General features: G+C 44.2%; 2 protein-coding genes across 7 annotated transcripts in view; both read left to right on the forward strand.

Moving 5' to 3' along the window:
- Positions 1-376, forward strand: part of SLC6A2 (solute carrier family 6 member 2) — a 46,854-nt gene extending 46,478 nt beyond the window's left edge. For 4 of the 6 annotated variants that reach the window (XM_077983326.1, XM_077983327.1, XM_077983329.1 and 1 more), the window contains one exon: positions 198-376. In XM_077983326.1, coding sequence (XP_077839452.1) covers positions 198-221 — 24 coding nt within the window. In that variant the 3' untranslated portion in view covers positions 222-376. 6 annotated transcript variants of the gene reach the window in all.
- Positions 377-5,034: 4,658 nt separating this feature from the next.
- LOC707292 (liver carboxylesterase 1-like) overlaps positions 5,035-16,357 on the forward strand; it is a 58,198-nt gene continuing 46,875 nt past the window's right edge. Inside the window, exon 1 of the mRNA XM_077986057.1 lies at positions 5,035-5,106. The gene's annotated coding sequence lies outside the window, so the exon portion shown is untranslated. The remainder of the gene's footprint in view (positions 5,107-16,357) is intronic.

A 16,357-nucleotide genomic window follows, 5' to 3' on the forward strand; every position in this document is an offset into this window, starting at 1 on the left:
ATGTGACTTTGGGGAGGTTCTGCTGCCCTTTCTGGGCCTCTGTGACAATTAGGGAATCGACCTACATGTTCCCTGAGGTCCGTGAAGGAAGTGGGTATTTTTCTGCCTCCTTTCTGCTTCCTGCTGCCCCCGCCAGCTGGCCCTTGCTCCTGTCGGTCCCCACCATGTCATCAAGTCCTCGCCGTCTTTCTCTGCAGTTGCAACACTGGCTGGCAATCTGAGCCTGCCTGGAGGAGAAGGAGGAACCCCATGCCAATGTCCAGGTCACAGGCATCAGCTTCACTCCCACCCCGGACACCGTCTTGGGATTCCTCCCCTGGAAGCTGTCATTTCTTATCCTCTCTTCTTTTCGCAATTACAAATGATTTCGTGACTGTAGTTTTTGTTTACCTTCTGTGCATCTGGCCTGGGGGCTGTTAGCTCAGAGGAGAGGAGCAAACAGGAAAATGACTTCTGTTCTGTTCCCGTTGTTTTGGGGGAAGTCTCTCCCACTTTGGGATCCTGCCGAAGCTAGGTTCATGAGGTCGGAAACCTCCACCACATTTGCCTAGACTTTGGGCACAGAAGTTCTTAGTCCACCAAATCAGAGAGAGGATGGGCTTTTGATCAGACACCCAAAAAACCCCAAAAATCAAACAAAATCTGGCTGAGTTTAGGGGAGTGGTTAGGGAAGGTACATAGACCCTCCTCTTGCCCACCCTAGACCCCCCTCTCATGCCTGAGCCTCAGCCTGGGAGTTAGATTTATTTGTCCCTAAAATGAAGTCAGTGGATAGATGCTTTGAGGGATTTTGAGTAGAAACATTCATAGTTAATTTTCACTCTGGCCAATCTGAGTTTGATTTGTGTGTTCTGGAACATTCCTCCAGCTTTTGGTGGTCAGATGGCCCAGAGCTATGGGAGCCAGGAGGAAGAGGGTAAATGAACCTTAGTGAGCAGGTTCCAGGAGGTACCTACATCAGACAAGCTGGTAGAGGCCACGTGGCAAGCCACATCTACTGAGGCCTCATGCTGCTCTTGCTCTGTAAGACATGGAGCCCAGAAACCCATCTGCACTTGCTGAGATCTGCCTGGGGAAACGGGGACAGGGACCAAGTGAGGCCACATGTGTGTCTTCACCGTGCTCTCCTCACAAGGCCAGGTGGGTGCCCAAAGGGAGCCTGGCAGGCTGTCGTGTTAATTTATTGTTCGTGGACACCTACACAGCCTCCCTCTGGGAATCCCACCTGGAGTGGACCAGGGGTCTTGAGAAATGGAGAGTTGGCTGCAAAAACTCTCATGCACTAGATGTGGCACCTTGGAGGGTAGGGCGAGACAAGCAGCCCAGAAATACTCTCTCAAGTGGAGGGGAGAATATTGAGAGTGGATGGGACAGGTTGATGGTTTCAGAGAATTTCTAAGTTTCTACTTGGATCTGCTTCTGATACAAACTTGCACTTGGTGCCCTCTGGTGGTGGTGGTGCTGGTTACTTTTAGTTCAGTAAGAGAAATGATTCCTGGTTTGCTAAATTGGTGGCATCTTTGGGAGGGGTTTCTGTTTATCGTTAGAGTCTCTTACGCCCTTGTTGGAGGGATTCTTATTCTGACTGTGGGAGCTTCTGTTGCAGGCTCTTGGGAAAAAGTAAAGAAGCCGCTGCACTCACACGTCAAGAAGGTGCTTTGCCTCAAACTGGGGTGTCATTGAGCCTGGTGGATCCTGCATGAAGAGGGTTATGAGGGGACCAAGGTGGGGCAGGAAGATGGTTTTGTCTCCCAGGGTTCTGAGGTTTCCTTGCTGGGTCAGGGTCCTCAGGTCATTCTCTGGAGAAAAGAGGGAAAATGGGGAGACTTTGAATCTTTCCATATAAAAAGGTCAGCAGAATGCCTGAGACAGCCCAGGTGGCAGGTGTCTTGGAGCCCTGTGAACAGTGAGGCTGAAGAATGGAGGAGAACAATCAGGTCGGGGTCTGCATCCCATTAGTGACTTTGAATCCTCCCATAAAAGGTAACTTCTTCCTAGGTGTTACCATTTTTCTTTTCCTTTTTTTTTTTTTTTTTTTGTACTAAAGCACTTTTATGCACATTACCTGCCATCTGCCCAGTGAGGACTGCAGGGCTATAGCTTCTGTCTCCCCATTTCCCAGGTGAAAAAACCAAGACCCAGAATTTTAGTCACTCTTGCTCAAGGTTTCTTAGCAACTAAGAGATCAAGTTGGACCTTCAGTTCACATCCCCTGACTCTCAGCCCATATTATTTTGAAATTCCCTGCACAATATGGTTCACCCAACCCAGGGCTGTCATTTGTAAAAACTCATTCAAACGGCAAAGGAAAATTTCTTAGCAAAAGAACAATGTGTTGGAGGTTGGGAAGGGGGGAGAGAATGCCATTTATTTTCCTCTAGCTGGTTTCCAGAGAGGAAATTATTTAGCTGCTCTCTTTTGATGACAATAATCACTCTTTGGAACAGTTGGATGTGAAAAGCTGAGTCTTCTTGTCTGAAATGAGAGCAAAAGCCTTGTGCATTAGAGCAGGGGCACGCTTCCGAGACAGCCTGCCATTTCCTCTTTGCCATCTGCATGTGGCCCCTTCTGCCTCCAGACATTTGTCCCGGCATGAATCGGGGATGTGGTGCTAGCGGAACCAACACCAAACCAGCGCAGTGGTTCTGCCTTGTGGCGGAAGTTGGCTTCTGAATCTGGGGTGGGAACTTGGCTCCAAGCCTGGGTCCCCTGGGAGCATGGGGGTACCCAGAAAGCCCTTGGAAGTTCTCGGGGAGGTGCTCGGAGACCATTTGGGTTTACCTTTCCACCCACGTGTAATGGAGAGAGAGTATGTGCTTTATGTTAAGTCATCTTTGACTTCCTTTGTGCAGCTTGTTTTTAATAGCAGAAGTCACCCGGGACAAGGGTGCTGTGTACTGTATATGACACTTGACACTTTTGATATTTTGTCAGGTTTTTAAAGAATTATTGTTTTTCATGAAATGTAAAATATTAGTTTGAGAACATCACATTTACATCTACTCAATGTCTAGTTATTTAGCACCCACCTTTTAGCCTTCATTCTAGATGAAAACGAGACAAGGGAGAAGGAGAGCTACCAACTCTTGCCAGATATCCTGCTGAACAGAAATCCCTGAAGCTGCCTTAATTCTCAAAGGGAGTTACCACTGAGATGGGAGCCAGTTCCTGCTATATGATCTGTTTTCCAGCCTTGCTAATGTGAGACTGAAACATTCTTACCAAAGAAATCGTTTCTTAGTAAAGAAGCCCATTGAACTCACTTCATTTGTTTATTTCCTTCGAAAGCCACAGAAGAGAGAAAAACAGAGAAGGTGTGTGGTGCAGTGGAAAAAGCACAGCATAGAGTTTTACAGACTTGGGTCTGCAGCTGACTAGTTGAGTGGCCTGGGGATAGTGGCTTCATCTTTTGGGGCTTCAAGATTCTCTGTCTTTAAAATCAGGGGTTATATCAGATCATGAAAGTCCCCATTCCATTAAAGAAAGCCCTGCATGTCTCATAATGATGCTCTCCTGTTAAATTTACAATGAAGGACGCACATCACTTAACCGTAAGAATTTTCCAAACTGAACCGGTGACCAATGATCTCTCTATCAGAGAAATGTCAGATTTCTAGCCTCCAGAACTTTGATTTTTCTGGACATTCAATAGTTTCTCTTTCTCAGATATTTTTCAGCTGATGCCAGAAACACTTGGTATTTGTTTTTAATCCAACCCTTCTGTTTTGAGGCATTGGAGGGTAACACATTGTCATACCCTGTGAGTCCCAGGATCCACAGCTCTGCTGTGGTCTCAGAAGCCACTGAAACATTGGTGAATGTGAAGTCACTTTGGGGTGCCTGCCCTCATCCCTCTGTCTCTCTGCTTCTGTGTAAATAAAGACTGTTTCAATTGTGTCCTCTCTGTGTCATGGACTGTTCCAATGTCATGCAGATTTCTGTGTCTGATTTGGATTTATTTTAAAAGTTGTTCTCTTCATGGAAATGTAAGTGTCCAGAATAATAAAGAATATTTCCTGGGCTGTGTATCTGGTAGTAGAGTTCTGAATGCTTTCTTCCATGAAGGTGGAATGCTACAAATTGTGTAAGGGAGGTGGGTGAGTCTATGATCAACTTCCTACTAGTAAAGAAGAGCATCTGGTCATAGTGACCCATCTTTTCATCAAATAACTCTTTTTATAACCTATGGAAAAGGAGATTGGAAGGGGTTAAATCTGTAATCTTAGCTTTGAGATTAACATGTATTTTTAAATAAAAAGAGCTCACCAAGTGATACCAGGTTTAGATCAGTTTAGTTTTTATTTCTAAGGCTGAGTTTCGAGGGACTCAGAACCTCCTGTTGGATTGAATTAAATACACAATTTGGTGCATGTGTGAATTTTTCTGGGGAGAGGGATACATTCACATTTAGACCCTTAGAAGATCTAAGTCTTTGTCTGGGGAAGATGTAAACTGAGTATTGTCATTGTTTGGGGAAGATGTGAACTTACAGGTAATTATTTTTAATGCAAGCCAGCAAGTAGATAGTGATACCAATATAAAAGAGGTGTTGTCAAATAATTGTTCAGTCAATGTCTTCAAATATGTAAAGCCTCTCAGAGAGTGTGTGGTGGGTCCAGGTGCTGAAATGGTGCCAATGGTAGGAAGTCCAGGAAGATAACTTGCAACATTCGACCAGAACAGAGAATGGGCTGTTGCTGGAAGTGGTAATCCCAGCTCTGGAGATATGCAAGCAGATAGCAGGCAATGTCTCCTGGGGATGCAATGTCAGGTGGAATTGGGGGGAGGGGGGTTGTGCAACCTCTAAGATCACTTCCATTTGGAGCGCCTAGGTTTTTTGGTTTGTTTGTTTTTTGCTTTTTTTTTTTTTTGACAGTCATAAGCCAGCCTTGTACAGCAGCACTGGGAGATGCAAATATATTCATGCAAGGACCCTGGGGTAGGAGTGGTTTGGCCTCACAAATTAGAGTTAGGCAGATATCCCAGAGAGGCTATTATCATTCTGATCATTTTGTTTCAACCCAAAATTGGAGTTGGGCTTTATTATAGTGAATCAAACAGAAGGCAGCTGCACTTCCGGCATTCCCTTGTGCCTGACGAGATCTGGTAAGCAGTGGTCCTGTGGGAGGAGGGGAGGGCGGCTGGTCCAGAGAGGGAAAAGGCAACTCTTTTGTGGGGGTGATGGAGGATCTGGTGGCCCAGGCTTCCACCCTGTCCCCTAGACTGACAACACAGCAGGAGAAGCCAGAGGAACACAGATAAGCCTCACCTTAGGCACTTGGTGGGCTTCTGAATTTTCCCCAATTTAATTGCACCCCATCCTACTTCTGGAGATTGGATAGCTCCATTTTTATCTCCTCCCCAAAGGCACTGATACATGTAGTCTCTCTCTAGGGCTCCATTTGTTCCTCTCTACAGCGACTTGGGAGTGGTCAGAACTGAGTGTTCACGAATGGGCTTCAAAATTTTTCAGAATCTTCTGAGATTAAATTCAAACTTTTGTTTGAATGAATTTGTGCTCAATTTTGAGGAAAGAGGATCCATACATTCATCAAGTTTTCAAATATTTAAAACCCACAAGTATATATTACCTTGGGGCCTCTCTCTTCTGATGACACATGGCATCGGTCTCTGCCCTTCACCCCAAACTAAATGAGGATGACAATAGACCTTATTTCTGAATCTCAATCACCCTGCATTATGTTGACTTTGTTTTTTTGTCTGTTTGTTTCTGAGGGAGCATCTCTATCACCCAGGCTGGAGTGCAGTGGTGCGATGACAGCATACAGCAGTCTTGACCTCCTGGGCTCAAAGTGATCCTCCCACCTCAGCCTCCTGAGTAGATGGGATTACAAGTGCATGCCACCACAGTTGGCTAATTTTATTTTTGGTAGAAACAGTGACTTGCTAGGTTGCCTAGGCTGGTCACAAACTCCTGGTCTCAAGCCAACCTCCTGCCTCAGCTTCCTGAGTAGCTGGGATCACAGGTGCACGTCACTGGGCCTGGCTTGACTTTTCATATCAGTCATCCCACAGCAAATACCTCATTTTTTCCCCTGACAATGAGCCTGCAAGATAGGCAGCAACAGGAACACCGTGCACACTAGGCAAGTGAGACAACTGAGGCTGGAGTTGAGAAGTGACCCACCTAAGGTCCCACAGCTACCGATGGACAAAGTCAGGTCCCCTTCATGCCTGGGTCAATGCTCTTCACATTATATTCGCTGCCCTATGGAAATAGGGTAGAGTGGGGACCAGACAAGTCCTGACGGGTACTACAGAACTATGGGAAGAGACTGCAGAGCTATAAGGACTTGGTCACCTAATGGGAGCTTCTTGCAGGGGACTGGGAATATTGCTTTGTCACACAGTCTCAAACAGGACTGGAAGGATCAATGCTGTTAGGGATCAATGCTCAGGAAAAGTTCTGGTATCCCAGTGCCCACTTGAGACCAACAACTCTGATGTGATGATTGAGTCATGTTGGAAAAGTCATTGCTAAGCCTTGACTCTCCCAGCTGTAAAATTAGAATGTTGGATTGGGTGATTTTCTAAAGTCCTTTCTGCTTCTGACTCTATGAGATACACTCAGGGAGCCTGCACGAAGTTGATGGGCTAATTCATATGAAGACATAAATGGCTACTTTGTCAGGCAGACAGTGACAGATAAAGGTGAGAGTTGCTGCCTTTTGTTCATCCTATAAGTTTAGTGCAGGGCTTGGCAAACTATTTCTGTAAAGGTCTCTGTCGCAACTTCTCAACTGCTATTGTAGCATGAAAGTAATCTTATTTATAAATATCAGGTGGTGGGTTGGATTTGGTCTGAGGTCTGTGGTTTGCAGACCTTTGGTATGGTGGAAAGAGTGAAGGGTCGGAAGTTGGACTAGACCTGGGTTTGAGTCTCAGCTTTACCACTGACTGCTGTGAAAACTTGGACAAGTTATGTAAAACTTCCAAAGGCCTTCTTGTTTCTGAAGAGTGAGAATAAGATTCCCACAAGGGAGTTTTCAGGAAGATGAAACAAGGTGATGTACACTTAGAGCAACTCTCTGTGGCTGCAGTACCTGGATTCAACCCCTGGTTCCAGCACTCCACAGCGTGAATCCCTGGGCGAGTTACATAACTTCCCTTTACCTCCGTTTATCTTTGATAAATGGGAAAGACAGTAGTGACCCCTGATAAGACCGTGGGGAGAATTAAATGTTAATAGTATTCAGAATAGTACCAGTTACACCGTTTATCTTATTGTATATTTGGTTCATGTCTGTTACAGGATGAATGTCTATTTCCTCCTCTCATCACCTCTGCCCATTTCAAAGGCAACCCAGCTACCACCGTGTTTTCACAAAGCCGAATCAGTGTCTGTTTCCTCGTCCTCTTGGATCCCCTCCTTAGGACGGTGCCCTCCTTTGGATGATGTCCTTGAATTTGGGTCTGGGTAGCCAAATCCAGTTTTCCCTGGGCCTGAGTGCACGCAACCACCTGGGCAGGAAGTTCAAGCTTCTGGAAATCCCGGGCTCCACAGACCTTTCCTCCTGCAGGACCCAGCTCCCCTGTAAGCCCTCGGCTGTCAGCCCCCATTAGACCAGTGGCATGGTAGATGTTACTCTGGGCTGGCCCTGGTCTTGGCTATGACCTGGAAAGGGAGGAGACAGAGGTAGACTCCTCAAAGAGCTGGCAACTGTCTGGGTCCTGGTGTCCTGCTTATTAGCTACCAGCTCTGCCAGCCTCAGGCTGAGGAAGGCTGGGTTGGGTCAGACTAGCAGGGCATGAGGGTAAGGGTTGGGCTGGAGTACATCAGAGAGGACCACCCTGTCCCCAGAGAAGGCCCAGGAAGGGCCACAGCCTGGAATTCCCAGGAGTCACAGAGCCACCATCTCTGCAGCAAAGGATAGTTGTTAGGTGGGGAGTACTCCTCACACCCCTGCAGCTCCAGGCTGCAGTCCAGACTCCAGCCCAGGAGGGACAGACACGGAGTCAGAAGAAGACAGGCCTAACACAGCAGTAGCACCTGGTCACAGTCAGCCCAGCAACAGGGCACCTGCCTGCCGTCTACCTCGAGCCATTCCCAGGACCCTGCTAAACCTCTTTTCTTGTACCACGGCAACCAAACTGCCCCCTTGTAGTTGCCTTTAACCCCTGACCCACATCTGCAGTCACTTTGTGGTAACAATCTCCTATCAAGGGGAGAAGGGACAGGGTAGGGCCGGCATTCGAGGCATACCCACTCACATAAGGAGAGCGTTGCAGCTCTGGCCTGTCAAATGAGCTGCAGAGCCAGACCAGGGAGTGTCAGAGACAAGATTAGGGAATCTGGGGCTCCACAGTTACATTTGTGGAGCCCTTGTCCTTGAGTTTTGGAGTTGGAAGGACAACACAGCACAAAGAGTATGTGGCTTCATTAAAACAGTTGAGAGGATGAGGCCAAATCCCGGCCACACATGCCCTCCAAGGCTTTGGAGCACCAGCACCTTGGACAAGGCCAATTGGCTGCACTGCCGTTAGTTAGCAAATAGGTTGGTTTACCTTGTGTCAGTTACTGTTCTGAGCGCTTTACAAATATCAGTCACTGAACCCTCCTAATGACTCCATGAGATAGCATGATTATTCTCATTTATAAATGGGGGAAACTAAGACACGAAAAGATGAAATAACTTACTAGTTGTTGGAACTGGGATTTGAACCCAGGAAGTCTGGCTCCAGTCTGTGTCTTTAACCATTCATTGATCTGCCCCCTTCCCTGGTTCCCGGCCACATGGCATAACACGGTCAGGCTGGTATGGACGTGAGTCCTCCTCTACTTCCATCCCTTCTTCAATTGCAAATGCATAATACTAAATAAATATCTTTACTTATGTGTATACATATGTAAGTTTACACATATATATAATTTAACACACATATATGTGTTATACACATATATGCCTATTTTTAACAAAAATATGTAAATGTATATGTGTGTGTATACACATGTATATATACGTATACACACACACACACATTTAAGTTCCTACAATGTGCTAGGAAGCAAATAACTTGCTCTAGATCACATAGTAAGAGGGAGTTCAGTTTGGACAGAGGCTCCCTGTCTCCTAGGAAAAGTACCTATCCTGGCTTTCTCCAGAAACACCCCAATCCTGTACTCTCTGGTTCTTTATGCCAGATACAGGTTTAGTCTGGGCTCACTAGCCAAAAGCAAAAAGATGAGGCACATATATGTTAGGATGCAAGTGACTGCATCTTACAGAAATGTAACTATGGTTTCTTCATAAATGGGGTTTTCTTATCCTCTTGTAACAAACAGGCAGTGGGTCAGGGAGAAGGTGTTGAGCAGGAAGAAGATGGAGAAGTAACTTTGGTCCTAGAGAAGGACTTCAACAGGGGACCCTGCCTGGGTGTGTCCAGAAGCCTCAGATGGCTCTGGAGCTGCTTTAAAAAGTAATTAAAAAATCAGATGCCTTCCAGCTTCTTGTTCCACTATCCATAGCATGTGGTGCTCATCCTCATGGATAAAATATGGTGAAGCCACCTGCAGACACCTTGCCCACATTTCAGGTAGGAGGAAGGGGGAGGGAGAGAAAAGGTAAAGGCAGAAGACAGTTGAGTCATCTCTTGTCACACTGGAGAAGAGTGGTTTCCCTGGAACCCCTCCACAGTCTGCCCACACCCCATCGGCCAAATCTGTGCAACACAGCAACCCATGACTATAAGAGAGTCTGGAGAAGTAAGAACTTTTGCTGGGTATGTTGCTGCCCTGAACAGAATCATGGTTCTCTTAGGGAGAGGATGGGAAGGACATTGAGGAGATACTGATCACTGCCTCCCTCTCTGCAGCTTCCTCGACCCAGGTTCCCTCATCTGCTGAGAACAAGAGCATCCCTGTGGAAAGCACCCTGGACAGAGAGGCCACAGATAAGGGTATCTATGTTCTATGGTCTGATATTAGTTACTCCCTTGGGCTCAAGTTGTGGTGACTCAGGACTCAGGTCTTGCAGGAGGAAGACAGACAGACCTGGGGATGGCATTCGCAGAGGCACCCCTGAGCTGGTGGTTAGATATGTTCATTGAGCAGAGTATTTCTGCCCATTCTAAGTTCCCTCTCCCCTTCCCCGGCCTGACAGGTGCCTTAGCAACAACGGAGGGAGATTTCTAACTGATAATATGAGCACCATGGCCACCAGGTGGCACCAACACACAGTTCTGCTACTAAGCAGAGGCTGAACCCAGACCCTTACTCAGAGCCCATCTGAATCCTCAACACTCTCTGGAACCAGGGGAGTGAAAAGCAGTTTTGTATGAATGAAAATATCCATTTTGTTTTGTTCATTCACTTATTCATTGATCAGAATCATAGATGGTCCTACTATGTTCCAGGAAAGGACAATGGAAAACAGAGAAGGAATAGTCCTGCCCGGGAGGAGCTCTTAGTCTAACGGGGATTATGTGTTGATAAGGAAACATTTATTGAGCACCTATTGCATGCTCATGGAAAGCCCTTTAGTGGCTCCTCATTTCCTTCTAGGTAAATTCAAGTCCTCTACCTCCCTGTCTTCACCTCACCCCACCTCTCTCCACCATCACCCTACACTAGCTCCACATAATCCAAGCACACCCTGTCTCCCTGAGCCTCAGCCTTGGGCTCTTCCCCCTCTCTCACCTTTCTGAACCTGGTTAACTCCTGTCTATCACTCAAGATATCAACCCCTAAAAACTGCCTTTCCCAACCTATCCATCACCACATTTGCCATGTTTATTGAAATGATCTTTCAGAGGATGAGTAACTTTTGAGACAGGAGGCAATAACTGCATGTTCATATTTGTATGCCTGGTGCTTAGATGAGGATCTGGCACATGTAGGCCTTAAGGGGATGGTTGGGTTTATAGAGATGAATGAGACAAAGGCATCTCATAACCTAGCAGATAAATCACGCACAGAGCCCCATGTACGTATATCAGAGAGGGCTCCCCATAGCAGGCGGTGCTAGAGTTGTGTCTTAGGGAAATTCCAGGTCATAAGAATAGCAAAAGTGACAGCACAGAGGCATGAATCAGTAGCAGAGAGTACAAGATCTGCAGAAATTTGCAGGGTCCAAGCAAAGGGGCATAAAATTCAGAATATGAGAGGCATCCTGTGCTGAGATAAGGCAGTGGAACTTTTTCCAGAAGGCAAAAAGGAGCCAAGGGTTTAACTAGTTTACGGTACCACCAACAGCGCATTAGTGAACGATTGTGGTGTAGCAAAGTACCCCCAAACTTATAAAGACAACCATGTATTTAATTTGTAAATCTGCCGCCCATCTAGGAAGTTCTGCAGATGTGGACCAAGTTCCACATGTTGATTGGGTTTCCTCACGTGTCTGTAGCTGGCGTGTCAGTTGGAAACTGGCTGGTCTTATATTGTCTCCCCTGGGATGTCTTCCTTCCATGCAGTGTCTCATTCCCCAGGGAAGTCATGTGGGTTCAAGGGAGTGATTGGACACCTGTAAGGCCTTTGATGGCCTTGGCTGAGAACTGGCACACCATCATGTCTGCCATATATTATTTTAAAACCACATGCAAAGGCTGATACATAGAGAGGTAAACACAAATGTGGCCATTCAGATGGCTCAGTCTGCCTCTATAGCAGGGAGAGTAGTGATAGAGAGACCAATTAGGAGTCTTACACCAGCCCAGGTGGGAGGCAAAGGGTGGGTTTAAAACAAAGATTTTAGTTTATATTTTTAAGTTCAAATTTAACTTTTTAAAACTATTTATTTACTTATGTATTTTTATTATACTTTAATTTCTAAGGTATATGTGCACAGTGTGCGGGTTTGTTACATATGTATACATGAGCCACGTTGGTGTGCTGCACTCATTAACTCATCATTTACATTAGGTATATCTCCCAATGCTAAACTTCCCCTTTCCCCCCACCCCACCACAGTCTCCGGTGTCTGATGTTCCCCACCCTGTGTCCAAGTGTTCTTATTGTTCAATTCCTACCTATGAGTGAGAACATGCAGTGTTTGCTTTTTTAATTCTTGCGATAGTGTGCTCAGAATGACGGTTTCCAGTTTCATCCCTGTCCCTACAAAGGACATGAACACACCCTTTTTATGGCTGCATAGTATTCAATGGTGTATATGTGCCACATTTTCTTAATTTAGTCTATCATTGATGGACATCTGGGTTGGTTCCAAGTCTTTGCTATTGTGAATAGTGCCGCAATAAACATACGTGTGCATGTGTCTTTATAGCAGAATGATTTATAATCCCTTGGGTATATACCCAGTAATGGGATGGCTGGGTCAAATGGTATTTGTATTTCTAGATCCTTTGGGAATCTCCACACTGCCTTCCACAATGGTTTAACTAGTTTACAGTACCACCAACAGTATAAAAGTGTTCCTATTTCTCCACATCCTCTCCAGCACCTGTTGTTTCCTGACGTTTTAATGATCTCCATTCTAACTGGTGTGAGATGGTATCTCATTGTGGTTTTGATTTGCATTTCTCTGACGGCCAGTGATGATGAGCATCTTTTCATGTGTCTGTTGACTGCATAAATGTCTTCTTTTGAGAAGTGTCTGTTTATATCCTTTGCCTACTTTTTGATGGGGTTGTTTGTTTTTTTCTTGTAAACTTGTTTAAGTTCTTTGTAGATTCTGGATATTAGCCTTTTGTCAGATGGGTAGATTGCAAAAATTTTCTCCCATTCTGTAGGCTGCCTGTTCACTATGTGGTAGTTTCTTCTGCTGTGCAGAAGCTCTTTAGTTTAATTAGATCCCATTTGTCAATTTTGGCTTTTGTTGCCATTGCTTTTGGTGTTTTTGACATGAAGTCCTTGCCCATGCCTATGTCCTGAATGGTATTGCCTAGATTTTCTTCTAGGGTTTTTATGGTTTTAGGTCTGACATTTAAGTCTTTAATTCATCTTGAATTAATTTTTGTATAAGGTGTAAGGAAAGGATCCAGTTTCAGCTTTCTACATATGGCTAGCCAGTTTTTCCAGGACCATTTATTAAATAGAGAATCCTTTCTCCATTTCTTGTTTTCATCAGGTTTGTCACAGATAAGATGTTTGTAGATGTGTGGTATTATTTCTGAGGTCTTTGTTCTGTTCCATTGGTCTATATCTCTGTTTCGGTACCAGTACCATGCTGTTTTGGTTTCTGTAGCCTTGTAGTATAGATTGAAGTCAGGTAGCATGGTGCCTCCAGCTTTGTTCTTTTTGCTTAGGATTGTCTTGGCAATGCAGGCTCTTTTTTGGTTCCATATGAACTTTAAAGTAGTTTTCCAATTCCGTGAAGAAAGTCATTGGTAGCTTGATGGGGATGGCATTGAATCTCTAAATTACCTTGGGCAGTATGGCCATTTTCACGGTATTGATTCTTCCTATCCTTGAGCATGGAATGTTTTTCCATTTGTTTGTGTCCTCTTTTATTTCGTTGAACAGTGGTTTGTAGTTCTCAATGAAGAAGCCCTTCACATCCCTTGTAAGTTGGATTCCTAGGTATTTTATTCTCTTTGAAGCAATTGTGAATGGGAGTTCACTCATGATTTGGCTCTTTGTCTGTTATTGGTGTATAGGAGTGCTTGTGATTTTTGCACATTGATTTTGTATCCTGAGACTTTGCTGAAGTTGCTTATCAGCTTAAGGATATTTTGGGCTAAGACAGGGGTTTTTCTAAATATACAATCATGTCATCTGCAAACAGGGACAATTTGACTTCCTCTTTTCCTAATTGAATACCCTTTATTTCTTTCTCCTGCCTGATTGCCCTGGCCAGAACTTCCAACACTATGTTGAATAGGAGTGGTGAGAAAGGGCATCCCTGTCTTGTGCCAGTTTTCGAATGGAATGCTTCCAGTTTTTGCCCATTCAGTATGATATTGACTGTGGGTTTGTCATAAATAGCTCTTATTATTTTGAGATATGTCCCATCAATACCGAATTTATTGAGAGTTTTTAGCATGAAGGGCTGTTGAATTTTGTCTAAGCCCTTTTCTGCATCTATTGAGATAATCATGTGATTTTTGTCTTTGGTTCTGTTTATGTGATGGATTACATTTATTGATTTGCATATGTCAAACCAGCCTTGCATTCCAGGGATGAAGCCAACTTGATCATGATGGATAAGCTTTTTGACTGCTGCTGGATTCGGTTTGCCAGTATTTTATTGAGGATTTTCGCATCGATGTTCATCAGGGATATTGGTCTGAAATTCTCTTTTTTTGTTGTGTCTCTGCCAGGCTTTGGTATCAGGATGATGCTGGCCTCATAAAATGAGTTAGGGAGGATTCCCTCTTTTTCTATTGATTGGAATAGTTTCAGAAGGAATGGTACCAGCTCCTCCTTGTATCTCTGGTAGAATTCAGCTGGGAATCCATCTGGTACTGGACTTTTTTTGGTTGATAGGCTATTATTAATTATTGCCTCAATTTCAGAGCCTGTTATTGGTCTATTCAGGGATTCAACTTCTTCCTGGTTTTGTCTTGGGAGGGTGTATGTGTCCAGGAATGTATCCATTTCTTCTGGATATTTGTGTAGAGGTGTTTATAGTATTCTCTGATGGTAGTTTGTATTTCTGTAGGATCGGTTGTGATATCCCTTTTATCATTTTTCATTGCATCTATTTGATTCTTCTCTCCTTTCTTCTTTATTAGTCTTGCTAGTGGTCTATCAATTTTGTTGATCTTTTCAAAAAACCAGCTCCTGGATTCACTGTTTTGATGGTCTTTTGTGTCTCTAACTCCTTCAGTTCTGCTCTGATCTCAGTTATTTCTTGCCTTCTGCTAGCTTTTGAATTCGTTTGCTCTTGTTTCTCCAGTTCTTTTAATTGTGATATTAGGGTGTCGATTTTAGATCTTTCCTGCTTTCTCTTGTGGGCATTTAGTGCTATAAATTTCCCTCTACACATTGCTTTAAATGTGTCCCAGAGATTCTTGTATGTTGTGTCTTTGTTCTCATTGGTTTCAAAGAACATCTTTATTTCTGCCTTCATTTTGTTATGTACCCAGTAGTCATTCAGGAGCAGGTTGTTCAGTTTCCATGTAGTTGAGTGGTTTTGAGTGAGTTTCTTAATCCTGAGTTCTAGTTTGATTGCACTGTGGTCTGAGAGACAGTTTGTTATAATTTCTGTTCTTTTACATTTGCTGAGGAGTGCTTTACTTCCAACTATGTGGTCAGTTTTGGAATAAGTGCGATGTGGTGCTGAGAAGAATGTATATTCTGTTGACTTGGGGTGGAGAGTTCTGGGGATGTCTGTTAGGTCTACTTGATGCAGAACTGAGTTCAATTCCTGGATATCCTTTTTTGCTCTCTGTCTTGATCTGTCTAATGTTGACAGTGGGGTGTTAAAGTCTCCCATTATTATTGTGTGGGAGTCTAAGTCTCTTTGTAGGTTTCTAAGGACTTGCTTTATGAATCTGGGTGTTCCTGTATTGGGTGCATATATATTTAGGATAGTTAGCTCTTCTTGTTGAATTTATCCCTTTACCATTATGTAATGGCCTTCTTTGTCTCTTTTGATCTTTGTTGGTTTGAAGTCTGTTTTATCAGAGACTAGGATTGCAATCCCTGACTTTTTTTGTTTTCCATTTGCTTGGTAGATCTTCCTCCATCCCTTTATTTGGAGCCTATATGTGTCTCAGCACGTGAGATGGGTCTCCTGAATACAGCACACTGATGGGTCTTGACTCTTTATCCAATTTGCAAGTCTGTGTCTTTTAATTGGTGCAGTTAACCCATTTACATTTAAGGTTGATATTGTTATGTGTGAACTAGATCCTGTCATTATGATATTAGCTGGTTATTTTGCTCATTAGTTGATGCAGTTTCTTCCTAGCATCGATGGTCTTTACAATTTGGCATGTTTTTGCAGTGGCTGGTACCGGTTGTTCCTTTCCATGTTTAGTGCTTCCTTCAGGAGCTCTTGTAAGGCAGGCCTGGTGGTGACAAAATCTCTCAGCATTTGCTTGTCTGTAAAGGATTTTATTTCTTCTTCATTTGTTAAGTTTAGTTTGGCTGGATATGAAATTCTGGGTTGAAAATTCTTTTCTTTAAGAATGTTAAATATTGGCCCCCACTCTCTTCTGGCTTGTAGAGTTTCTGCCAAGAGATCCACTGTTATTCTGATGGGCTTCCCTTTGTGGGTAACCCGACCTTTCTCTCCGACTGCCCTTAACATTTTTTTCTTTCATTTCAACTTTGGTGAATCTGACAACTATGTGTCTTGGAGTTGCTCTTCTTGAGGAGTATCTTTCTGGCATTCTCTGTATTTCCTGAATTTGAATGTTGTCCTGCCTTGCTAGGTTGGGGAAGTTCTCTTGTATATTATCCTGAAGAGTGTTTTACATCTTGGTTCCATTCTCC

Source organism: Macaca mulatta, chromosome 20, assembly GCF_049350105.2.
Source record: "Macaca mulatta isolate MMU2019108-1 chromosome 20, T2T-MMU8v2.0, whole genome shotgun sequence".
NCBI lineage: Eukaryota > Metazoa > Chordata > Mammalia > Primates > Cercopithecidae > Macaca > Macaca mulatta.